At 44.9% G+C, this 27,357-nt stretch overlaps 1 protein-coding gene across 1 annotated transcript; it reads left to right on the top strand.

Annotated features, from left to right (window-relative positions):
• Window positions 1-561: 561 nt before the first annotated feature.
• Window positions 562-26,995, top strand: LOC149434144 (uncharacterized). Its single transcript, XM_089664058.1, has 6 exons — window positions 562-621; window positions 4,466-4,589; window positions 4,706-4,803; window positions 4,912-5,053; window positions 8,541-9,550; window positions 26,708-26,995. The coding sequence occupies exons 1-6, from the start codon at window positions 562-564 to the stop codon at window positions 26,993-26,995; spliced, it is 1,722 nt and encodes a 573-aa protein (XP_089520184.1).
• Window positions 26,996-27,357: the final 362 nt, after the last annotated feature.

The raw sequence follows: 27,357 nt of genomic DNA on the forward strand, positions 1-27,357 counted from the left end.
TTGCCAGAAAACACTTCGTTTGGACATTACCAGAAATTCCAGGTAAGCAAGATTGTCCAGTGCAGCTGGACCTAGCAGAGTCCTGCAATGCTTTAGGGACATGCAGATCAGCTCCAACTGCAATGAAGAAGATTGCCGACCTGCAAAGGCTGAAGAAGGCCACAACACAGGGCACTGTCCAAGAGAAATAGAACATTTATTACCAGCAATCAATAGAAAACTAGAAAACATCATAAAAAATTGTAACTAAACTAAAATTGCTGCCTGAAATAGACTCCAAGGCTGGGCTGGTCCTCGTCTGGTTCCACCTCCAGGGCTTGCTCCAGGGCCTGGATCCAGCGGCACATCCAGCCCAGGAGGCCACGAATGTCGGGATCGGGGAACAATGTAGAAAAAGCCAAACAAAATGTATTATCTGTAACAAAAAAGGAGACAGACTTGCTTCACACAACAACAGCATGCAATGCTTGTCTACCTTTGTCCATTATCCTGAAAGCACTCTATGCTGTTGTCACCTCATAATTGGAACACAGAACTTACATTTCTTGCCTGGATGATATCATGGCCCAAGGAGTGAGCTTGGAATCCTTAGTCCTAGATTACCCGCTTCCCACCCGCAATGTACTGTGGCCAGGCGGCAGCTACAGGCAAAGCAATGTACTTGTACGTCACTCTGGCTGTACTAACACAGGAGGAACACCGCGCACCCGAGCCGGAACACAGCACTCCCCTCCCCCGACTGCTGTGTCTGGCAGATACAGCAGAATGAAGATCCCAGTGATTGTGACCCGGTGATCATGTGATCTCTAGGTGATCCAATGTAAGCAGTTATTATGAATCAATCTCATTCATAACAGCTCTGCTTCTCCTCCTAGTGAGCTGTGATTGGCCCACAGCTGTCACATAATATATGGGGCCAATCACAGCACCCTGTACCATGTGACCAGCCAATCACAGATCACTATCTTGAGCTGTCAAAAAGCTAACTCACTGATGACAGTTGATGAATGAGTTCGGTTCTGACAGCAAGCTTTCTCCTGCAAAGAAAAGTATGGAAACAAAATCCCTGATCACCCCCCTCCCCCCACAGTAGTACAATGGTTACCATGGTAACATCCTACTATTCTGATAAAAGTATTTTAAAAAAAAAGTTAAATACCATAATGAGAATTTAAAAAAAAAAAAGTTTTTTATTTACTTTCTTAACTACTTGCCGACCACTTACCTGCATTTTGTGGGCGAGCAGCAGCGTAATCTGCATTGCTTCCTGTTTTGGGGTGTCAATGCGCCTGCGCCCCCCGCTGCCCCCCCCCGGTCGGTCCAGGGAGAGAAGAGAGAACACGGCACCGAGTAAAAGCACCACTACATTGTACACACACGTTAGGTTAGCACATTTAACCCTTTGATGGCCCCGTCACCCAGCCAGTGCCATTAGTACAGTGTCAGTATATAGAATGTATCACTGATCTCTGTATTCCTGCCACTAGTGACATCACACAGTGTCAGGGTCAGTAAGCCCCTCCCAGCCAGGGTCAGCTGGCGTTAGATTGGCCGCACACTGTCGCACTCACGCTATAGGTCGCTGATCACCGCCATTACTAGTATAGTGTTTGTACGGATCAATATATTGATCATGAACAGAACTATACTAGTGCCGGCTTTGTATAGTGTCCCCAATACTCAGTGTTAGCCGGATCGGCCCGGTCACTGCCAGCACTAGTGTTCAGCCCCTCCACTGTTCTTCACAGAAGATTTGTACCAATTGTGGGCCAAGGCAATTTATACACCACAATACATGGCCGCCCCCCAAATTCAGCTCTTGTCACACAATTCACATGGAACTCTATCACCGTTTATGAATTTAACATTTGTTTGGGCCGAACCCTCAACATGGACATTACAGAAAAGAATGAATTGCAGTCATATTGGTCCGCAGACCCGATTCATCGTATGTCCGTGTTCTCTGCTGGCACATATATGTCCAACATGGACCAGCAATGTACTGGAACGTCGCTGGACTTGGAGTGGTTATACCGGGAGGATGCTTGCAGCTACAGGCATCATTCTAGTGCTGGTTTATTAGCTGGGGGGCGGCTTTCATGTAAAAGTAATCCTAGTGGCCAATTAGCTGCAGAATTGTTTTTACAAACAGCGAGATGGAACATCATTATAAATGACTTCCTATAGCAGCAAATCTGATGAGATGAATGAAGTGGGTGTAAAGTGGAAGCAGTGGATCTGCAGGGAGCAGCATCTTGAGCACAAAGCACTTTATGTTGTGGATGGATTTGCACACGGTTCAGTTTCCTTCATTTATCGATAAACCCCATAAGACCAATGAAGTGGGTGTAAAGTGGAAGCAGTTGATGTGCAGAGAATAGGATTTGGAGCCCCGAGCTCTTTATCTCTGAATGTCTCCACATATTTGTAGTGTATTTGTGATGATTTCTGTGCACACACAATAGGACAGCGCTGTGACACATAATGCTCTTCTAGATGACAGGGAATCCTTCCCTTTGTTACAGCAGCAGTCCGCTAGAAGGTTTTTGTAGGTTTGGAGTTGTTACACATAGCGTGGGTTTTATCCATTTATAGTGATGACATCATTGCCCAAATCTGGGGGTCACCAGCCATTTCCACCCTTTACTCCCAGCTGGGGGGCTTTGTATCCATATACCAGATGTTCTACAGGACTAAATCTACAATCAATGTTACTGCAAAATCAAAGGGGCCAAAACCCCTCCCCCGAGGAGTCATATATTTCTGTCCCCCTTGGTGGGAGTGGAGGTGACCCCTCTATAAGGATCTACAGTCCATACACACCCAGCACAAGGCCGGGGTCACACTACCAGACGCTTCTCGGGGCTGCAGTTCCTCTGAGCTCCACAAGGTGGGGATCTCACTTCTACCCAGACAGGAGGTCTCTATGGAAGACATACAGGAAGTGATGTCAGGTACAGGCAGGAAGTGATGTCAGGTACAGACAGGAAGTTCCATGAATGAGGAAGTAGAGAGTCCACATTTCTGGATGTGGCAGCAGAGGAGGTAATACGTAGATTAATCCCTTCAGGGGGAGGAGTTGATGATAATATATTTGCTCCCAAAGCTGGCCTACATGGTTCAGTTTTATCGTTCAGCCAGCGGGATGACCAGAAAAACTGAAGTGATTCCTCCATCGACACATTGGAGGTGGATGGGGGAATCCTCCCCGCTGCACTCTTGTATTCTGACAATGGGGGGATCTCCACTGCTCTCAGAATACACAGATCAGCACTGAAGCTATTGGCTGCAGCCGCTGGGGGAGTGGCTTTTATCCGGCAGTGATCACACATGGATGGAAATGTGAGCGATCCCTGCTGAACCAGCTGAATTTCCATGGATCTATGGTCACCTTCAGTGACTTCCTCCCCTCCCCCTCATCTCCTTCATGATGGAAGTCATGCTGAGATCATCTCCCATTGGCTGAGCAATATTCTCATTTGTCTCTCAGCTCCTTCTTGCTATTCCTCGTCCTGCCTGTTGTTTCCTTGGATTGATTTTCTGTGTAGTGACCCCGGCTTGGTCTCTTGGATGCGCTCGTCTGTTGCTTGCCCTGACCTTTCTCCTGATTCCTGGATCTCCTCCTCATCTCTCCTCCATATCCTCTTACACAGCTTTTCTCCACACCTGCAGTGACCCTGGGGGGAGGAAACATCACACTGACCTCACAGCTCCTCCTCCCAATGTCCCTCCATCCAGAGTCTATATGTCCTATGACATCACACTGACCTCACAGCTCCTCCTCCCAATGTCCCTTCATCCAGAGTCAGAGAATCCTATGACATCACACTGACCTCACAGCTCCTCCCCCTAATGTCCCTCCATCCAGAGTCAGAGAATCCTATGACATCACATTGACCTCACAGCTCCTCCCCCATTGTCCCTCCATCCAGAGTCAGAGAATCCTATGACATCACACTGACCTCACAGCTCCTCCCCTATTGTCCCTCCACCTGACTTTTTTCTGATGCTCTTAGGATGTGGGGTCCCTTGGTATCCTCACATGTAAAGTGGGACTGTTGGTCCTGCGTTGTATGTAATGACATCAGAATGCTGCAACAAGCCTATACCCTGCGTAGTGTGGGGGTCCTGTGGGGGGAAATTATACCTCAGCCTGAAGTGGGGCTTTAATAAAATGGAGACCTGAATGGAGAGGTGAGGAGGATTCTGGGAATATCATTTGATGTGACTATTTGTGTTCAGATGTAGAGTTTTCCTCCTGTGAAGTCTGGAGATCATATGACATCACATTGCCTCCACCTCCCTCCCTGATAGAAGAGAGAAAGAAGAAGAAGATTCTAGAAGTCACCAGAGAGATCACTGAGCTGCTGACAGGAGAGGTGAGCGGTGCCGGGAATTCTGGGACATTCTCCAGTAACAGACAAGGGATGTGTCTGGATGGTGACTGTATCATTGTGTGTGTCAGGTTCCTATAAGGTGTCAGGGTGTCACTGTCTATTTCTCCATGGAGGAGTGGGAGTATTTAGAAGGACACAAGGATCTCTACAAGGACGTCATGATGGACAATCAGCCGCCCCTCACATCACCGGGTAAGAGGAGACTTTATTGTAAAGGAGAGAGCAGTACGGAGGATCCACCTAGATCCCCCATCATCTGATAAACACATAGAAACAATGGATTCAGTCAGTGTGTGTGTTTCCTACAGATGGATCCAGTCATGGGAACCCACCAGAGAGATGTCCCCGTCCTCTGTATTCCCGGGATTCCACACAGGAAGGTCACACCATCCCTCCCCATTGCAAGGTTGGTGGGATGGAGCATCTAGAACATGGATTCATAGAGACAATGTGTGGATTGTTTATGTGACCTTACATTTTACAGATGATATTTTCTGTCATTTTCTTGATTTAGAGTGGAGATCCAATCGATATAGAATTTGAGGTGAAAGCAGAAGAAGAAGAGGCGTATGTGAGGGATGATCAGCAGTCTATGGAGGAGGATGGAATAACGGGGACATTTATAGAGGAGGACACTCCTACAGAGATCAGCACAGGTGGGTCATGAACACTAAATCCATTCCTCCACCCATACTGCTCACTGATTGGTCCAGAGTAGGGCGGGGACTGGGTGATATCTGTTTTTTTTACCTTCATGCATTCTTCCTTTAGAGCCACTTTAAGCCACCACTGATTATTGGACAACATCACACTTGTAGCGCTCACCCCGGATGGGCCAGCTGATATTCCCTCAGGCTCTTTTTCAAAGCTCGCCCAGTAGCAGCCAGGCACACAAGATGGAAAGATGGTGTTGGACCCGTAGGGTTCTCTTCCTGGTATTTTTCTATGAAGGCATTGATGTTGGTGTAAATGATCTGGTTCCTGGGCAGGTGGCTTCTACACCCCAGAGGATCTCCACATCTTCATCCCCCTGGCTTGTAGTGTAAGGCAACGAGAACTGACATTGAAGCTCCACACCACTGCTAAGAGGTCCAGATACAATTTTAATCTAGTAAAAGCCAGTTTAGGGGGTCAGAGTGCAGCCGTCATCAGGGCTTGACTGGCAACAATGGGAACAAACCAGAGGTTTGGCGGCCACACAAGATGCTTGTATTTCGCAATGCACCAAAAACACAATTGTAGGTCCAGTTCACTTTGATGCCAGTCAAGCCCTGATGAAGGCAGCGCTCGGACCCTCGAATCGCGTTGGCTACTTCTTGGATTGTACCCCTAACTGTTAATGAATAAAGTCACATCTGGACCTCTTAGCAGTGGTGTGGTGCTTCAATTTCAGTTCTTGTTCCATCCCAGTTACTCTTCTGGCTCCATGAACAGTCTAGGAATATCCCTTTATAGATAATGTATTATGGGGTGACCTGGGATATGGTGCAGGGGGGCTGTGGGGTACTCCAGTAGTAGTGTGGTAACATGGGGACACTATGACTTTCTCACACTTCTCAGAACGGTCCTTCCAGCAGCAACGAAGGGACTGAGTGACATGAAGACACCGTAGGAAATGTCCCGCTGTAAGCCAGCTCTAGCATCACACAGTCACTAGGATCCTACACACTGGTCTGTACTCACAATGTCCCTGGGTACTTAGTTGTCTGCGTCCAATATCAGCCAGACATTCCTCCCATGAACCCTCCAGACCAGATTCTCAATCCGTTCTAGCAAGGTTCAGTACAACAGGCCCCTCAGCTCCAGCATAGCTAAGACCTCGATCAGCACATTTACAACCACAGCTGGACTGCCCAGAATGGAAGCAGCTCTTCAGGCTGGGAACTTCTCCTCCTGGACAAGAACAGGGCTGCCTCAGACCCTAGGCTATTTATGTACTCCCTGGCCACCTACTGGGCATCCTCCACGGATTTGCTCAGACAAAATAAATATGCAGGCTGTGAATCTGCCTTTTCCAGCCCACTATGTTTTATATTACTCCAGAAGGAAGGGGAAGCAGTTGAACCTGAAGAAAGTGAAGCCTAAAACAGTCCAAAACATTCAATCACTGATTACAGGGGAGACAAAAAGGACTAAAGGAGCCTAGGCTATCTAGAAACCTGTCTAGGAGTGTGCTATGGACTATATAATTTATATTACAACTTGACCCCTGCACTATATACTGTATGTTGTGCATTACATCCTCCTGACCCCTGCACTATATACTCTGTTGTATATTACATACTCCTGACCCCTGCACTATATACTCTATGTTGTACATTACATACTCCTGACCCCTGCACTATATACTCTATGTTGTACATTACATCCTCCTAACCCCTGCACTATATACTGTATGTTGTGCATTACATCCTCCTGACCCCTGCACTATATACTCTGTTGTATATTACATACTCCTGACCCCTGCACTATATACTCTATGTTGTACATTATATACTTCTGACCCCTGCACTATATACTCTATGTTGTACATTACATACTCCTGACCCCTGCACTATATACTCTATGTTGTACATTACATAATCCTGACCCCTGCACTATATACTCTGTGTTGTACGTTACATCCTTCTGACCCCTGCACTATATACTCTATGTTGTACATTACATCCTCCTGTCCCCTGCACTATATACTCTGTTGTACATTACATACTCCGGACCCCTGCACTATATACTCTATGTTGTACATTACATACTCCTGACCCCTGCACTATATACTCTATTTTGTACATTACATTCTCCTGACCCCTGCACTATATACTCTATGTTGTACATTACATACTCCTGACCCCTGCACTATATACTCTATGTTGTACATTACATACTCCTGACCCCTGCACTATATACTCTGTTGTACATTACATACTCCTGACCCCTGCACTATGTACTCTGTTGTACATTACATACTCCTGACCCCTGCACTATATACTCTATGTTGTACATTACACACTCCTGACCCCTGCACTATATACTCTATGTTGTACATTACACACTCCTGACCCCTGCACTATATACTCTATGTTGTACATTACATCCTCCTGACCCCTGCACTATATACTCTATGTTGTACATTACACACTCCTGACCCCTGCACTATATACTCTATGTTGTACATTACATACTCCTGACCCCTGCACTGTATACTCTGTGTTGTACATTACATACTCCTGACCCCTGCACTATATACTCTATGTTGTACATTACATTATCCTGACCCCTGCACTATATACGCTGTGTTGTACATTACATACTCCTGACCCCTGCACTATATACTCTATGTTGTACATTACATACTCCTGACCCCTGCGCTATATACTCTATGTTGTACATTACATACTCCTGACCCCTGCGCTATATACTCTATGTTGTACATTACATACTCCTGACCCCTGTGCTATATACTCTATGTTGTACATTACATACTCCTGACCCCTGCACTATATACTCTATGTTGTACATTACATACTCCTGACCCCTGCACTATATACTCTATGTTGTACATTACATACTCCTGACCCCTGCACTATATACGCTATGTTGTACATTACATACCCCTGACCCCTGCACTATATACTCTATGTTGTACATTACATACCCCTGACCCCTGCACTATATACTCTGTGTTGTACATTACATACTCCTGACCCCTGCACTATATACTCTATGTTGTACATTACATACTCCTGACCCCTGCACTATATACTCTATGTTGTACATTACATACTCCTGACTTCTGCACTCCCCCCTCCCCCCACTGCTATATATACACATAATATGTCTTCTCCTCTGTTCCCCCCATTTCCTCCCAGCTGGACATTTTATATTGGATGATGTGATTGGAGCACAGACTTTTACATGGTGATAATAATGTGATAACATCCTCCAACTTTGGGCCCTTAAACAGAAAGTGATAATGAGGGAGGAGTCAATACCCCAATGATGGTGGTCTTCAGGATCAGTCCAGTCTTCATCTTGGTTGTTCTCCCCCCATCCTCACTCTCTGACCTCTGGTGGGGCTCAGCCAGTCCTGGTTTGGGGGAACCAATCAGCTCCTGTCTAGTAATCCTCTTTGTCTTTGTATTTTAGTCCATGGCCGGGAGATGAGGAAAAACTCCGAGGATTGTCTCACTTTGTCTCCAGACTGGAAAGTAGAAGATGAGGACATCACACAGTATAGTCCAGGAGAAAACCCGGCTCCCTCCAATGTCCATCCGGCACCACCCAGTGTAGATGGACCATCGGATTCCTCGTATCCTGAGGAACCTCAGACTGTGCGGGACCGGGCCGGCCTTCCAACAGAGAAGAGGCTCTCCTGTACTGAGTGCGGGAAGGGTTTCCGGCGTAAATCAGAGCTTAATGTGCATAAAAGATCTCACACGGGGGAGAAGCCATATGCCTGTCCTGAGTGCGGGAAATGTTTTTCACATAACTCCAGTCTTTGCCTTCATAAAAGATGTCATACAGGGGAGAAGCCATATTCCTGTCCTGAGTGCGGGAAATGTTTTTCACAGAAGTCCTATCTTTACCTGCATAAAAGATCTCACACAGGGGAGAAGCCTTATTCCTGTCTTGAGTGTGGGAAATGTTTTTCAGTCAAGTCCATTCTTTACAAACATCAGAGATCTCACACAGGGGAGAAGCCGTATTCCTGTCCTGAGTGCGGGAAATGTTTTTCAGTAAAGTCCAGTCTTTACACACATCAGAGATTACACATGGGGGAGAAACCTTATTCCTGTACTGACTGCGGGAAATGTTTTAGTTCTAAAAACAATCTTAATAGGCATAAAAGATCTCACATGGGGGAGAAGCCGTATTCCTGTCCTGAGTGTGGGAAATGTTTTTCAGACAAGTCCAATCTTTACACACATCAGAGATTTCACACAGGGGAGAAGCCGTATTCCTGTCCTGAGTGCGGGAAATGTTTTTCAGACAAGTCCCATCTTTACACACATCAGAGATCTCACACAGGGGAGAAGCCGTATTCCTGTCCTGAGTGTGGGAAATGTTTTTCAGAAAAGTCTAGTCTTCACAAACATCAGAGATTTCACACAGGGGAGAAGCCGTATTCCTGTCCTGAGTGCGGGAAATGTTTTTCAGTGAGGTCCTATCTTTCCAGGCATCAGAGATCTCACACGGGGGAGAAGCCATATTCCTGTCCTGAATGTGGAAAATGTTTTTCAAACAACTCTAATCTTTACACACATCAGAGGTTTCACACAGGAGAGAAGCCGTATTCCTGTCCTGAGTGTGGGAAATGTTTTGCACATATGTACATTCTTCACAAACATCAGAGATCTCACACAGGGGATAAGCCGTATTCCTGTTCTAAGTGCGGAAAATGTTTTTTAGAGAAGTCCGATCTTTCCAGACATGAGAGATCTTACACGGGGGAGAAACCATATTTCTGTCCTGAGTGTGTGAAATGTTTTTCACATAAGTGCAGTCTTTCCAGACATCAGAGATCTCACACGGGGGAGAAGCCGTTTTCCTGTCCTGAGTGCGGGAAATGTTTTTTGCAGAAGTCCGATCTTTGCAGACATCAGAGAACTCACACAGGGGAGAAGCCACTTTCCTGTCCTGAGTGAGGGAAATGTTCCTCACTGAAGTCCTGTCTTCCAGCACAGTAGGGGTCCCACACAACCCTGGAGGTGTATTAGTGCCTTGAGTGCGGGAAATGTCTTCTAGATGAATGTTGCTGGACATCCCAGCTCTCATGTGGGGAAGAAGCACACCCTGATATACACCTCAGATATACTCCATGGCTGATCTTCATCATGGAAGAAACAGTTCATAAGGAGATCAGAGGCCCCCAAAGACATGGATGAAGTGTGGGACCGGGTTGGCCATTGATGGCAGGAGAAGAATAAAAATGGAGTTCTGCCTGTAAGGATCTAGAGAACCTCCATTGTGTTGATGTACGCCATTTTAAGTATTAAGTTAGGTTTTTGCAGATATATTAGAAGTTTAATGGAACTGTTTTAGTTTGGTGAAGGATGTATCAACAAAAGATAACATGACCCTGAAGCTTTCTTTGTCCGCGTAATTCTCAGAAAGCTAGCAAAAACAGTTTATACCAAGAAATGTATATGTCATGTTTCATGTAGTCAGCTCATGATGGAAACTTACAATTACAGTTTTAGAACTCGCCCCCCCCCCCCCTTATTATTTCTGTATCCTATATAATCTTAGTAATGTCTAATAAACTTTGAACATCTCTGAACAAAGGCTGCTGATATTTCCGTGTTCAAGGGGTGTTCCCAGAATTCTGCTGATAAACCAGGAATCTCTCCACATACCGGGGGTCTCTGAGGGGATATGAAAATCATCCTTTCAGCTGAGGGCTCGTCCGGGATGACCACCCACCTCACTTGGTAGGTAAACCTTTTTTCTTTTATGACCAAAAGCTCTTTCTTGCCCTGTGTTGAGGGAAGGTCTTGAATCATTCTGTATTGTCTATATAGACCCGTGATAACCTGTAGCTGCTTTTGGTAAGCAGACTTAACTCTTTGGTAGAGTTACAAAATAGTGCACTATAAAAAAAGAGTGTTTTTGGTAAACACAGATTGTTCTCTGGTAGAACATAAAATAAATTGTTCTTTGGTAGAACACACTGTCCTTTGGTAGAACAGTGAAGAGATAACTTTTGGGAAGTTATCAAAAGGTTAATAAGTCTGTGGAGCAGATTCTGGTTTATCTGTCTTTTGCTTTTTCTTTCTGTTGCGTAGAAGTATAAGATAATTTGTTGTGTGGAATAAAATAAGATTTTATCCACTGTCTAAATATGGGTCAAGGAGGTAGTTACCCACCAGGTACCCCAGAAAAGGGAGAAAATTGTAAGGATTATGTGGGACAGACTACTATTTAATAAATCCGTGGGTGGATTGTATGGCTGGTTGGACAGAGGCCATGGGAAGTACAGACCCATCCCCGAGAGATCTTATGGGAATTTTAGGGATTTCTCTGAGAGTAACATTAGAAGGAGGTATTGTTGCCAGATCCTCCAAAGTACCCATTATACCTGCCTATTTCAATGATGAGAGTCATCCCTCACACATTACACCCCCTCCTGATACACATCCAGTTTGGGCCACAAATTCTATGGATGTAGGATTGATTTCATGTACACCATACACAGTCACACTCAAGGAAGGGGCATTGCCCTACAAACAGAGGCAATACAAATTCCAGAAAAGTAGGAAGGGATTGCTCCTCTAGTGGAAAGATTTTTAGGGACAGGTATTTTAGAAGAAACTGTTTCTCCTTACAACACACCTATCAATCCTGTTAAGAAGCCAGATGGCTCTTACAGATTTGTACAAGATTTGAGGGCCATAAATAATTTGGTGGTTCCAATAGCCCCAATAGTGCCTGACGTGCCATCACTCCTCACCTCCATTCCGTCCGATGCAGAATATTTTACAGTGATTGATTTAACAAATGCATTATTTTCGGTTCCTCTGGACCACCAGATGAGGGCGCTATTTGTATTTATATTCTGAAAATCATCAGATGACCTGGTGTAGAATGCCCCAGGGTTTTGTAGATTCACCTGCAGTCTGCTCACTTGCCCTCCAGACCACACTGAGGTCCTGGACCCCTCCCAATGGTTCAGTTCTCCTACAATATGTGGGACCTATTGATTTGTAGTTCAAGTCAGGCGGCCAGTCAGGAGGATAGTTGGTCTCTGTTAGAATGGTTGTCAGGGAATGGTCACAAAGCATCTAAAAAGAAACTGCAATGGTGCCAAAAACAGGTTGAGTACCTTGGTTTTACTCTAAGTCATGGTGAGAGGAATGTCAGTCACAAAAGAGCTGCGGCTCTCGTGGGTCTGCTCCGCCCACAAACAAAAAAGGACATGCTAACTTTTCTTGGTATGATTGGTTACTGCCGCCAATGGATACCTGATTGTTCATTCTATGATCACACTCTGAGGTCTGCCACACTTTCAGAATCACCTGACATTCTCACATGGTCAAATGAAATGGTTGATGCCTTTGTGTACCTGAAGAATGCTATGGTAACGGCCCCTGGTCTTGGACTACCTGACTATAAGAAAATGTTTCATCTGTATGCGGGGGAAAATTGTACAACCATGGCGGGGGTCCTGGCTCAGGAACATGGAGGCAAGCTCCGCCCTGTAGCTTTTTTTTTTCAAAGTAGTGCCAACTCAGGTTCAGGGCATGCCTGCTTGTCTGAGAGTTTTTGCATTCAGCGTGATGGTGGTGGGAATGGCTATTTCTTTCACATTGGGACATGAAACTACCCTACACACCACACACCAAGTGTCCTTACTACTGAAAAACATACACACTCAACACATGTCAGCACAAAGGTTGAGCGGATATGAAGTGATTCTTCTATCTGATCCCAACTTGATTATTAAATATTCTTCAGCAAATTCAGGTCCTGCTCCAATTTTGAATGCCCTATTGGGGCTAAAGGGGGAACAGGATGAAGTGGCACCAGAACACAATTGTATAACCCACATACAGCAAGACACTTCCCCTAGGCCCGACATGTCAGCTGTGGCTCTTGATGGGGCCCCAGATGTGTTTGTAGATGGCTCATGCTCTAGGCCAAATGATAGTACTTACCATGCAGGATATGCCATTGTGCAACTTCCTGACAAAATACTTGAGGCAAAGCCAATCCCATATCAGTCAGCCCAAGCAGCCCAACTGATTGCCCTTACAAGAGCATGTCAATTATTTGCAGGACAGGATGTCAACATTTACACAGACTCCAAGTACGCCCATGGTGCTGTACACGATTTTGGGGTCATTTGGGAGAGAAGAGGATTCATTGCTGCTGATGGCAAAACCATATCTCACTCTTCCTTGATATCTGATCTACTCAAAGCCATACAGTTACCAAAAACATTAGCCATTCTTCATTGCAGGACACATACAAATCACAGAGATCATATTGCCAAAGGAAATGCATTAGCAGATAAGGTAGCAAAGGAAGCTGCATTACAACAGGTGGCCAGTGAACAGATGTCTATGCCCACTTCAGGCGTCACAACCACCCCACATGACCAGATGTATGCAGATTTACAAACATTTGCTACAGAAGTCGATCTAGAAGACTGGAATGGTTCTGGAGCACAACTAGATCCAGCTTCTGGTCTAGTGTGCTTAGAGGGGAAACCATGCATTCCCATGTCAAGTGCCCCATTGTTCATCGCACAGTACCACGGTCTAGGACATAGAGGATGGAAAACGACATGTGAAACATTATTGCAGGATTGTTACATTACAGGCTTATCTAGGTTGGTGAAAGAATATGTTTCCAGGTGCATTACATGTATAAGGAACAATCCACAGAACCCAAAGAAATCACAACACCAGCATCTAGTGTACCCAACTACACCTTTCACCCATTTACAAATAGATTTTACCCACATGCCAAAAACAGGACAGAGGCAAGAGTTTTTGTTGGTAATGGTGGATATGTTCAGCAGATGGGTGGAAGCATTTGTCACTAATAAAGAAGACGCACAGACTGTAGTCAGAATTCTTACACAGGAGATAATACCCAGATGGGGATGTCCGCTGCAGATAAATTCTGATAACGGACCAGCCTTTGTGGCCAAGGTATGCCAAGACCTGGTAAAAGTACTTAGATTGGAAATGTCATATTCCCTATCATCCTCAAAGTTGGGGTATAGTAGAAAGGATGAACAGGACAATTAAGGATAAGTTGAGGAAGGCCACTGGAGGAACCTATACCCACTGGAAGAAGATGTTACCTGCAATTCTAGCAGAGGTAAGAATGACACCTAATAAGACTACAAGGTTATCTCCTTTTGAAATATTAATGGGAAGACCATTCCCCACTCCTTGGGCTAGACAGCCACTTATGTTAGAAAGAGGGGACCTTGACCTGGTACAACAAGAATATGTGAGAAAATTTATTTAAATTTTAGATCAGATTGAAAGAAATGTTGCTTGCACTTCTTCTTTATTTTTTCAGGAACCAACACACCTTTTCCAGGTGGGAGATGTCGTAGTGGTCCGCCAACACGCTAAAGACAAGAAGCAAGGCTACCCCTTTGGACCACCTACTACGGTGATAGCGGTTACCAGAATGGCTGTTCTGGTGAAGAATTCCCAGTCCTGGATCCATGCTAGTCGAGTGAAGAAGGTGAACCAAACACCTGAGAAACATGAGATGGAAAAAGGAGGTGAAGTATGAGAGGAAAATCTTCAAAGAGCGGGTGAAGTAAGTGAAAAAGACCCTGAAGATGACATTCCTTACTGCCCCTCATGGTGCTTTGAAGATCTGGGTCCTATTGGGCACACTGACTGTGCTCTTTTTCCTGCCAGTATGGATCATAACTAACTGTATTTATCACCCTGAGGACTTGGGCCTAATAAAAGGTATCTGTGGTCAAGGACTAGATTTAAATGAGACCCAGATAACCAAAAGTGAAAGAAAGTCAAAAAGAAGTTTTGAAGAGAACAATCCTATTTCAGGAAAAAGTTGGTGCAGTTTAAATCTGCTTATGCTCAAAAGTCAGGTTCTGATAAATGTTGGATCTGTAGTAAGTTACATCCGAGCACATATGAAATTCCTCTTCTGGCCGCTCCAGGCAAAATATTTTTGTTAATAAAAGGGAATGTAAGTATTGGTTTGACCAATATTACTTCTAATGCCACCATATCTTTTCCAACTCTGGGAGTCACTCAGTCCCCCGATTGGTGTTTTAGACTGGGGAATACTTCCCACAAGGGAAAGGGAATGTGCTCTCAGTCCATATTAAATATATCTGATCCTGGAAGGAGGGATGGAACTTCTTCTGTGAAACTCTGGCCACCACAATGACTGTTCCAGATTATTATGAAATAATAAAGCAACACAGGGAACAGGTAGATGGTTTAATGGAAGAAGCTAGAGCTATAGGAAAAGATGGATGGACTCCTTTTGATTGGCTAGGATCAGGATTTGGTTCCATCTTTTCATGGATGAAAGGTATCGCTGTAAGAATAGTCATGATATTGTTTTTTGTTTTATTTTTATATCTATGTTTTAAATGCTTATTATATTGCATTGCTAGAGCTACCAAGCCGCAAAATACAAATGAAGGGTATCTGGCTATGTACAAAAAGATGAATGAGGTAAAGAATTAAGATCATGTTCATGATCTAAGAGGGGATTGAAAGGATCTAGAGAACCTCCATTGTGTTGATGTACGCCATTTTAAGTATTAAGTTAGCTTTTTGCAGATATATTAGAAATTTAATGGAACTGTTTTAGTTTGCTGAAGGATGTATCAACAAAAGATAACATGACCCCGACAATGTCTTTGCCCGGCTATTTCTCAGAAAGCTAGCAAAAACAGTTTATACCAAGAAATGTATATGTCATGTTTCATGTAGTCAGCTCATGATGGAAACTTACAAGTTACAGTTTTAGAACTCGCTCCTCCCCCCCTTATTATTTCTGTATCCTATATAATCTTAGTAATGTCTAATAAACTTTGAACATCTCTGAACATAAGCTGCCGTTATTTCCGTGTTCAAGGGGTGTTCCCAGAATTCTGCTGATAAACCAGGAATCTCTCCACAGACTGGGGGTCTCTGAGGGGACAAGAAAATCAATCCTTTCACTTACCTGACCTAAATCCAACAGAACACCTCTAGGATGTCATGTTTTGGTCCATCCGAAGCCACCAGGTTGCAACCAAACCGGATATCGTATGTAGTCTCCAGCGCCTCAGGATATGCACAGCCAAAAGGGAAGCCAAGGGAACCAGGACAGCGACAACCAAAGGAAATGCTTCAGGGGTGCAGCCCTCCTCAGACGGGGAGATCAGCCACTAGATAGAGAATAAACAGGTGCGCACACACCTTGTGCATTATCCAAGGTTTATTGAAAGGAGTGAAAAATAAAACCAGACTCACGGATGAAGCATGTATCTAAAAATCATTTGCATAATGACGATGGCCACAACGGCAAGCAAGGTGTTCCAAGTGTCAGTGCGGTCAAATGGCTGACGCGTTTCGGGGATGAATCCCTTTCCTCAGAGCTCCTGGCCAACCTCTGATGCAGATGTGTAGTGGATGGATGATGGGAGTTTTGCTGGTGAAATCTTATTAGGAGCCTCCCCCGATGTTGTCAGGCATGAATACAAGCACATGGGGGCCATACAGACTACTGAGGACAATTCTGAGTTGCTGCAATGACATTTCAGCACAATGGTATGACAGGCGGTGCCACCTGTGAGACTCGGCATGTGAAGGTAACATTGCCGCACTGTGAAGCTAAGCATGGAGGTCACAGCAATGTGTACTCACCCAATCAGCTGCTGTCTTCATTTAGAGGTAGGTGATCAGGGGGCGGGTCTGTGAAATCATCCTCTTCTAAGCCCCTCCCATCTGACCGTGCCCATTACTCTCCATGACATGCCGAGCAGAACTTGGTTTTCATGTGTCTGCGTTGGGCTGATTTGTGGTCACCATGGATTGAATTATTAGGTGTAAACCAGGCAGATGGCTTGTTCTGGGGATTGTCAGTGATCACATGTCCTGTTATATGGATTCAATATCCATCGTCTGACATCCTAACAGGAGTTCTGTCATTTTTCAGGATGTCAGGAAAAACATGTCCTCCGTCAGTAAATGTTCATGTTGTGTCAGTAATAAAAGTCACGGAGGGTTGGGAACCCTGCAAGGGGGGCAGAGATATGTGACTGCCTAGTCCAGCCTTTCTCAGCCAGGGTTCCTCCAAAGGGTTCTAGGGCTTCCTTGTCACTTCATTGGGCTGTATATGGAAGTGTCACCGACCAGCCGTTTCTGGATACACAGCTTTGTCATCATTGCACACACACACCATTTTTTTCTGTTCAATACATTTTTTATTATAATTTCACTTTTAACAAGATTGCAGAAAAAAAATCAGTAAACGGTAAAAGAAGGAATCTGATTGGTCAGGAAGATCCCTTTTCTGGAATGTGGAAGCGGAGTCATTATTATTGGTGTACAATACAATACACAACGTGTTCCATTATTATAACAAAGTATTGTAGAAAAGATCCCAACATGTGACATGGCTGAATGAATGCTGGTCATAGTAGTTCATCTATTCTCTGAGTGGGGCGGTATCTATTGGGCCAATCCCTTTTACAAACCAGATATAATATCGCCCTTCAAAGTGAAAACAGAAACGATTTGCACAAAAGCAAAGAGTAGAAATATTTTCCGGTGGATCCCCTCTACCCAGACCCCATATGTAGACATAGAACAACAAGCTGTGTTCCCCCTAGTTTGGGGCGGAGTTCTCCTTCCCTCCTGTTGGGGGATGGGAGAAGGATGGACTGAAGACAGAGAGACGCTTCGGGGTCACCACTGTTCTGTAGAGCCTTGAAATGAAGGACATCAACTTCAGAAGTTCTTGTTGTCTGTGTAAAGTTCCCCGATAACGAGATCTGGGCTCTCCCGGCTTCTAGCTCTGTAACCCGCTATATCATTATCAGGAAACGCAACTCCGACACCCAAGAAGGGCTGAAGTTGTGTCCTTCATTTCCAGGATCTACTGACCACTCTGCACCCCGACATTTACTGCACTTCATCCATGTCTTTGGGGGCCTCTCATCTCCTTATCAACTGTTTCTTCCATGATGAAGATCAGCCATGGAGTATATCTGAGGTGTATATCAGGGTGTGCTTCTTCCCCACATGAGAGCTGGGATGTCCAGCAACATTCATCTAGAAGACATTTCCCGCACTCAAGGCACTAATACACCTCCAGGGTTGTGTGGGATCCCTGATGTACAGGAAGACAGGACTTCAGTGAGAAACATTTCCCACACTTAGGACAGGAAAGTTATTTCTCCCCCGTGTGAGACCTCTGATGTTTGTAAAGATTAGACTTCCTTGTAAAACATTTCCCACACTCAGGACAAGAATATGCCTTCTCTCCTGTGTGAGATCTCTGATGTGTGTATAGATGGGACTTGTCTGAAAAACATTTCCTGCACTCTGGACAGGAATATGGCTTCTCCCCTGTGTGAGATCTCTGATGTTTGTATAGATGGGACTTGTCTGAAAAACATTTCCCACACTCAGGACAGGAATATGGCTTCTCCCCTGTGTGAGATCTCTGATGTCTGTAAAGATTGGACTTTAGTGAAAAACATTTCCCACACTCAGAACAGGAATACGGCTTCTCCCCCGTGTGAGATCTCTGATGTGTGTATAGATGGGACTTCATTGAAAAGCATTTCCCGCACTCAGGACAAGAATATGGCTTCTCACCTGTGTGAGATCTCTGATGTGTATAAAGACTGGACTTCTCTGAAAACCATTTCCCACATTCAGGACAGGAATACGGCTTCTCCCCTGTGTGAGATCTCTGGTGTGTGTAAAGATTGGATTTACTTGTAAAACACTTCCCGCACTCAGGACAGGAATATGCCTTCTCCCCCGTGTGAGATCTCTGATGTGTGTAAAGACTGGACTTCACTGAAAAACATTTCCCGCACTCAGGACAGGAATACGGCTTCTCCCCCGTGTGAGATCTCTGATGTCTGTAAAGACTGGACTTCAGTAAAAAATATTTCCCGCACTCAGAACAGGAATACGGCTTCTCCCCCGTGTGAGATCTCTGATGTGTGCACAGATGGGTCTTCGTTGAAAAACATTTCCCGCACTCGGGACAGGAATATGGCTTCTCCCCCGTGTGAGATCTCTGATGTGTGTAAAGATTGGACTTCTCTGAAAAACATTTCCCGCACTCAGAACAGGAATACGGCTTCTCCCCCGTGTGAAATCTCTGATGTCTGTAAAGATTGGACTTCAGTGAAAAACATTTCCCGCACTCAGAACAGGAATACGGCTTCTCCCCCGTGTGAGATCTCTGATGTGTGTATAGATGGGACTTCATTGAAAAACATTTCCCGCACTCAGAACAGGAATACGGCTTCTCACCTGTGTGAGATCTCTGATGTGTGTAAAGACTGGACTTCTCTGAAAAACATTTCCCACACTCAGGACAGGAATACGGCTTCTCCCCTGTGTGAGATCTCTGGTGTTTGTAAAGATTGGACTTACTTGTAAAACATTTCCCGCACTCAGGACAGGAATACGACTTCTCCCCCGTGTGAGATTTTTTATGCACATTAAGATTGTATGTAGAACAGAACCTCTTCACGCCCTCACTACAGGAGAGACTCGCCACTGTTGGAAGGCCGGCCCGGTCCCGCACAGTCTGAGGTTCCTCAGGATACGAGGAATCCGATGGTCCATCTACACTGGGTGGTGCCGGATGGACATTGGAGGGAGCCGGGTTTTCTCCTGGACTATACTGTGTGATGTCCTCATCCTCTACTTTCCAGTCTGGAGACAAAGTGAGACAATCCTCGGAGGTTTTCCTCATCTCCCGGCCATGGACTAAAATACAAAGACAAAGAGGATTACTAGACAGGAGCTGATTGGTTCCCCCAAACCAGGACTCCGCCCACATCAGGCAGCTTGGTCTCTGAGGAGCTTACAATTCCACCCTCAAGGGAACTAGGAAATGGCTCCTCTGATCTCCTACCAGGTCATTTCTTTATTCATGGACCTTAGTCAGAGAGTGAGGAAACAACCAGAACTGTCTTTTATAGGAGGGACAGTGATGAGGGGATTATAGGACGAGGGTCCCCACCCCCTCTATCACTCATCATGACAGAGGCATGCCTGTGTTAGCAACATCACGGGAACATATGCCCAGCAATCGTCTTTGCAGTCATGGATTTTCTCCTGTTGCCCCTTTACTACATTTTCCAGTTCGGAACATTTTTCTTGGTAGGCTATAGCGGCCTCCATGTTTGGGTCAGATTTTTCTGTGCTGGTCAGAGCTCAGAGACCAGTATTTATAGAAGAAGACCAACCAACAGGATAGGTATACAGGCAGGTCACCCTGACAGATGACATGGGCTCACCTGAGGTGCGGGGTCTAAGCACTAACCAGTATCACCAGAGCTCCAGATGGAACAAGTGGCTGCAGGTCAGTAGTGAAGGTACAGAAAGTAGCAGGAGAGACAAGGGCAAGATATTGGATGGAGAAGGAACAAATATCTGCCAACCAGGAAGTGCAGAGACATGGCTTAAATCAGGAAGTTCATGGGAGGAGCAAAGAGTTCAAGGCTCAGCAGAAAACAAAGCAATGGATAAGCAGAGTGCCGTCCATTATATCAGGTAACTCAGTGAGAAGAGTTACTGCCAGACACAGTAGAGGTCCTGGGTTCAAGTCTAGGCTCTGACAGGTGTCTACGTTGAGCAGAGGCAATGAATTAAGATTTAGCTTCCAGCTGATCCCCAGAATCTCCATAAATCCAGTCTAGATACATAAATTGTGTCTGCAGAACAGAGAAGGAAGATTATCCGAGAGAAATCCAGGAATACAGGACGGGGAACACAGCTCAGGAAAGTGACCAGGGGATTACAGGCTGATATCACCCAGTCCCCGCCCTACTCTGGACCAATCAGTGAGCAGTATGGGTGGAGGAATGGATTTAGTGTTCATGACCCACCTGTGCTGATCTCTGTAGGAGTGTCCTCCTCTATAAATGTCCCCGTTATTCCATCCTCCTCCATAGACTGCTGATCATCCCTCACATATGCCTCTTCTTCTTCTGCTTTCACCTCAACTTTTATATCCATCAGATCTTCACCCTAAACCAAGAGAATGAGAAATTTAACCAAAAATATATAAATGTAAACTTACATGAAAAATCCACATATTTTTCCTCAAGTCTATATTCTAGATGCTCAGTCCAACCAACCATGTAACAGTGAGGGATGGTAGAATCATCCTGTGGGGAATCCCAGGAATACAGAGGACAGGGACATCTCTCTGGTGGGTTCCTGGTATTAGGTGGCTCCATCATATCCTTGTGTCCTTCTGAAAACTCCTCCATCACTCCATACTCCTCATCCTCCTCTTTATACTCTTCTTTAACATCAATATTATCATCCCCGAGGATTCCACTCTGAATATATAATAAAAATGCCATCAATGGTAACAATGCAGATAATGTACAGATCCTAATGATACTATCAGTGATTGTTCCTCATCTACCTGATGATGGTGAGGGATGGTGTGACCTTCCTGTGTGGAATCCCGGGAATACAGAGGACGGGGACATCTCTCTGGTGGGTTCCCATGACTGGATCCATCTGTAGGAAACACACACACTGACTGAATCCATTGTTTCTATGTGTTTATCAGATGATGGGGGATCTAGGTGGATCCTCCGTACTGCTCTCTCCTTTACAATAAAGTCTCCTCTTACCCGGTGATGTGAGGGGCGGCTGATTGTCCATCATGACGTCCTTGTAGAGATCCTTGTGTCCTTCTAAATACTCCCACTCCTCCATGGAGAAATAGACAGTGACACCCTGACACCTTATAGGAACCTGACACACACAATGATACAGTCACCATCCAGACACATCCCTTGTCTGTTACTGGAGAATGTCCCAGAATTCCCAGCACCGCTCACCTCTCCTGTCAGCAGCTCCATCATCTTCTTGGTGACTTCTAGAATCTTCTGCATGTTGTGTCTCTCAGGGTTTAGGGAGTCACATGGAGGCACTGTGATGGTCATATGATCACCTGACTTCAGAAGAGGAAATCTCTGTATTGAGGAACAAATAGGAATATCATGTTAGACTCCCAGAATCCTCCTCACCTCTCCGGTCAGGTCTGTTTATTAATAGAGATGAGAGTGATGTCATGTGACCTCCCAGAATCCTCCTCACCTCTCCGGTCAGGTCTGTTTTATTAATATAGATAAGAGTGATGTTATGTGACCTCCCAGAATCCTCCTCACCTCTCCGGTCAGGTCTGTTTATTAATAGAGATGAGAGTGATGTCATGTGACCTCCCAGAATCCTCCTCACCTCTCTGGTCAGGTCTGTGTTTTATTAATAGAGATAAATGATGTCATGTGACCTCCCAGAATCCTCCTCACCTCTCCGGTCAGGTCTGTGTTTTATTAATAGAGATAAGAGTGATGTCATGTGACCTCCCAGAATCCTCCTCACCTCTCCGGTCAGGTCTGTGTTTTATTAATAGAGATAAGAGTGATGTCATGTGACCTCCCAGAATCCTCCTCACCTCTCCGGTCAGCAGGTAGATGATCTCCAGGGTGAGGTTTAGTATCTTCTCAGTCATGTGACTCCGGTCCTCCTCCATCCTCATTGGTGCCATCATGTGATCTATACAGGTCTCCTTGTAGACGGATAACTTTGGGAAATGAAAGTAAGAATGATTTGGATGGTATTGGTCACACAATAATAGGATGTGGATGTGAGGGGGGAATAGGAGGGTTGCTGGACATTGAAGAACTACTCCCCCCATGAGAAGACATTTAGTCTGGACTGTTTAGGGTTTACAAAATTTTAAAGGTCCCGGGACCCTCTTGTCCTGCCAGATCAGAAATCCCCTTTTCTCTGTTGGGTTTATTTGGTCTCTGAACTGGTTTTGATGAGTATTAGATCTGCAGACAAGGAATGATCAATACGATCCTTCCTATGACTAGTTTGCTCTGAGACAGTGCTGTGAGGTCAATGTCGGCTCATCATGAGGTCCAGGAAGGGGAACTTGCTGGCCGGAATTACTGGATAATCAGGATAATTGGCAGAACTCCAGCTGCAAGGCTCCAATCTCCAGCAGCCTGCTGACTGACAGGAGTGATGTCACTGTCACTCTCTGCAGTAAGAGAAGGGATTGGGTAGCAGGAGGATGGTGCTAGTGGAGTAGAGAGCTGTGGGGGAGGAGCCTGTTCTCATCTCTTCTATGTGTAGGTAGGAGGAGGACAGCAGGAGGAAGGGTTTGATCTCCTAGTTGCCAAGTATTCTGACATTTCCAGGACATTGTACAGAGTGGCAGTGGATTTTTCTGGCTCTGAATTCCAGCACCGGGCACTGCCAGATTCTGTGGTATGGGAAGGTATTGGACTGTCCGCCCATTAAGCATTAATACTATGCATACAGACCTCCCCAAGGACCAAGTGTCCTTCTTTGTTCTATTTTGTGTCTTGACCAGTGAGATGGTGAGGTGAAGACTTCCTACACGTGCTGACAGGAGTTCTTTAAGGAGGTCAGAAAAGTAAGTGAAGGTGGGGTGGGAGGACCATCAGAGACCAAGAGTTCCTATGAGCCCTAAAGCCCCCTCTTACCTCAGAGCCTTGCAGCCTGAATACCCCTCAGAGGCCCCCACAGTCCTTCAGCCCCACTAACCTCTCAGAGTTGTTCAGCCCTATTACTTCCTAACAGGCTCCCAAAGTTCTTCAGCTACTCCTCCACCTCAGAGGTCCCAGAGTCCTTCAAAGGCAGGAAACCCTCAGAGGATCCAGAGTTCTTTAGTCCCACTACCTCCTCAGAGACCCCTCAGCTCCTCTACTTACCTCAGACCCCTCAGTATTTCCCTCCCTCTGACACCAATGATGGAACATATTCTTCCTGGCCGGCTGGGGAATGTTTCCTTCCTCCTGAGCAGCAATGTAAGGGGCTCTATGCTCCATACTCCTGACCCCGGCACTCCATCATTGTGTTGGCTGCATAGTGTAATGATTGCCCATTGGCTGCCTGTGTAGTGTCATCATTGCCCTTTGTGGGCCATGTATGGTCAGGATGGTCCTTGTCTTGTCTATTTATTGTCAGTGCTGTTTGTTTAGAGGACCATATTACTAGAATTTATCTCCACAATGAGGAGAATGTTCCGGCCCCGGAAGTGGGGGAATGTTCTGCCCCTGAAGGGGGTAATCTGGGTTCCCACACTATATATGTGTGTATCATCATCTGCTGGAGATAAAAGATGTCACAGTGACTATGGAGGAAGAGGACGGACATGACTATGGAGGAAGAGGACGGACGTGACTATGGAGGAGGGTGACGGACGTGACTATGGAGGAAGAGGACGGACATGAATATGGAGGAAGAGGACGGTCGTGACTATGGAGGAAGAGGACGGACGTGACTATGGAGGAAGAGGACGGACGTGACTATGGAGGAAGAGGGCGGACGTGACTATGGAGGAAGAGGACGGACGTGGCTATGGAGGAAGAGGACGGATGTGACTATGGAGGAAGAGGACGGACGTGACTATGGAGGAAGAGGACGGACGTGACTATGGAGGAAGAGAACAGACGTGACTATGGAGGAAGAGAATGGACGTGACTATGGAGGAAGAGGATAGACATGACTATGGAGGAAGAGGATGGACATGACGGGGGGGTTACTGGGTGTAAATAGGAAATAACATCTTATTACCTCCTCTGCTGCTACTTCTGGTAACGTCTATTTTATACTTCAAAACCATCTGGAACATCCTGTCTGACATCACTTCCTGTCTGTACCTGACATCACTTCCTGTCTGTCTTCCATAGAGAAGTCCTGCCTGGGAAGAAGTGAGATCACCACCTTCTGGAACTCAGAGGAACTGCAGCCCCGAGAAACATCTGTAAGGCTCTGTTCACAGCTTTGTAGTTTGCTTTTTCGCAGTTCATTTTGCATTTTTGCTATGTTTGTAAGGGAGAATGTCACCAGCACACCGAGGATCACCAATACGGGGCCAAAAGTTTTAATGAACGATCACAGTTACAGCAAGGCAATGTATCGGAGTCTCGCAGGACCCCTTCATCAGGCATGTGACGGAGGAGTCATGCGAGTCTCTGAAACATTGCCTTGCTGTAACTATGTGAACGTTCAGTAAAACTTTTGGCCCCATATTGGTGATCCTCGGTGTGCTGGTGATATTCTCCCTTACTGATTCTGTTCTGTTCCAGCCAACGGTCGCTGCAGCACCCACTTATATACACCGCCATTTATACACAGAACATGTGCGTTTGGATTGTACACTTGCATGTTGATACGTTTGTGATGCATTTTTACTGAGTTTTGTGTTTTGTTCAGCTTTTTTTTTTTTCAAAGTGCATTTTTTTTTTTTTTGCTGGGCAGAATAAAAATGCAAAAATGCACAACCATGCATTTCAGCAGATTCTCTATTGAACTCTATTGTAGCAAAATGCTGCTTTTTGCTTTTAAAAAAGTCCCTGACCCTTTCCAAAAACACAGCAGCTCAAAAAAGCCTAGATGTGAACGTGTCCCATAGGAAGCCATGTTAAATTGTGCGATTCTGAAAATAGAAAGTACTAACATACACGTTGGTGTGAATGGAGCCTGAATAATCATTCCTGTAAAATATCTACCTTACACGGCTACCAGGGAAATTCAAATATAACACACGATATGGAAGAACAAATCATTCTAGTTCTTATGGAACCAACACTTTAACAAAGATATTTTATTACATATAGAAAACAAATTAAAACAGATTCCCTCTGAAATCAAATCTTTTTGGTGATGAAAATGTAAAAATATTCTTTAAAGTATAAAAATATCTATCAATCCACTGATAATGAAGATGTTAGACATAAATGACAAGGATGTAATGGTCACAGAGGAATGGTGGTGGAGATCTCTCACAGTAAGAACACTTCCTTGAATGGTTCTATAAATAAAGAATGAATCCTGGAGGGAATAAAGCTGTAAAGCAATAAATAATATATAAACTGGGCCATCCACTTCATCCATAAAGACATTGTGATTGAAGATCTTCTAGATCACATAGAAGGAGGACTCATCCATGATTTCATACATTTGTTTGGAAGGATAGAACAATCCTCAGAAGGGAACATGTAGGATGACAGGAAAGGCTCCTGACTGGTGAGATCCTCCAAACATAATGATGACATCCATGAACTGGAGCGAGCTCGTTGGGGTGATAAAGCCAATCTGGAAACACTGTGTAGACGTTCTCCAAGAACTCAGCACACTCCAGGTGTGGAGAAAGTCTCCAGGTGGGTTTAGCCTGTCATTTATCATAGATACAAACACACTGTAACCGGGATGGATCACTCTGCCATTTGCTCTCTTTTTTAGTCTGCTGGCATAGCTGTGTCCAAATTCGATAGATCTGTACCTATGATCCGCTGTGCTTTATTTCTCCTCCCGAGACCGACACTTCCTATCCTCCATCCTACAGCCATCATACTACACTGCAGTGTGGATGGGAAGAATACTCTCCATGGTGCAATGATAGAAACTGACCAGAATTCCTGGACACCATAACACCAATCATATGAATGTGGAACTCTTTGGCGTAATCCTCTTTGGACATACTGCAAAAAGTTCTGCAATGCCTTCTCTTCTCACCTTGGAACTCCTATCTGAAGATATCAACCTGTAAACTTGTACACAAAGGGCATTGGCTCTGTCAAAGATCTGCTGAACAACACTTACATAAGAACGTTTCAGGATCCCAGCCTCACTTATTTTCAGGACCAGAAAGACTTCTACAAATTCCTCAGAATTAGACATATGCTACCTCACCTGCACTGGTGTGAGAACACTCAGCCCATGGGCCTCATAACACTCTTCAACAGCTCTACACCTTCCAGCTCCCATCTCTCTACCTTCTACCACCTACTCCAAAGACAAACTCATACAACCAAACGACCAACGATGGGGTTCTGGAAATCGGAACTCTAATTCTCTATCTTTTTATAAAAAACAATATTTTCTCATTTCTGTTATAAAAAATATCCAATAAACTCAAATTTTGTCATAAATTTAGGCCAACATGTTTTTTTCTATATGTCTTTGGTAAAAAAAAAATCTCAATAACTGCATAATAATTGGTTTGTGTGAAAGTTATATCATCTACAAACTATGGGATAGATAATGGAATTTAAACAGCTTTTACTTTCTGACTGCCTTCACATTTCTTGAGGTGCTAAAATACCAGGATAGTACAAACACACCCAAATGACCCCTTTTTGGAAAGTAGACACCCTAAGCTATCTGCTGAGAGGCATGTTGAGTCCATGAAAGATTTATTTTTTTTTCCACAA

Source organism: Staurois parvus, unplaced genomic scaffold (assembly GCF_062004578.1).
Source record: "Staurois parvus isolate SC_StPar_1 unplaced genomic scaffold, SC_StPar_1.0 ptg001821l, whole genome shotgun sequence".
In the NCBI taxonomy this organism is placed as follows: Eukaryota; Metazoa; Chordata; class Amphibia; order Anura; family Ranidae; genus Staurois; species Staurois parvus.

What these genes read in the sequence shown, in the direction of transcription:
- LOC149434144 (XM_089664058.1), top strand. Translation starts at nt 562, where the DNA reads ATGGCCCAAGGAGTGAGCTTGGAATCCTTAGTCCTAGATTACCCGCTT. An exon ending in GCCGCCCCTCACATCACCGG is followed by an intron (nt 4,590 to 4,705) that starts GTAAGAGGAGAC and finishes TGTTTCCTACAG; the next exon opens with ATGGATCCAGTCATGGGAAC. An exon ending in CCATCCCTCCCCATTGCAAG is followed by an intron (nt 4,804 to 4,911) that starts GTTGGTGGGATG and finishes TTCTTGATTTAG; the next exon opens with AGTGGAGATCCAATCGATAT.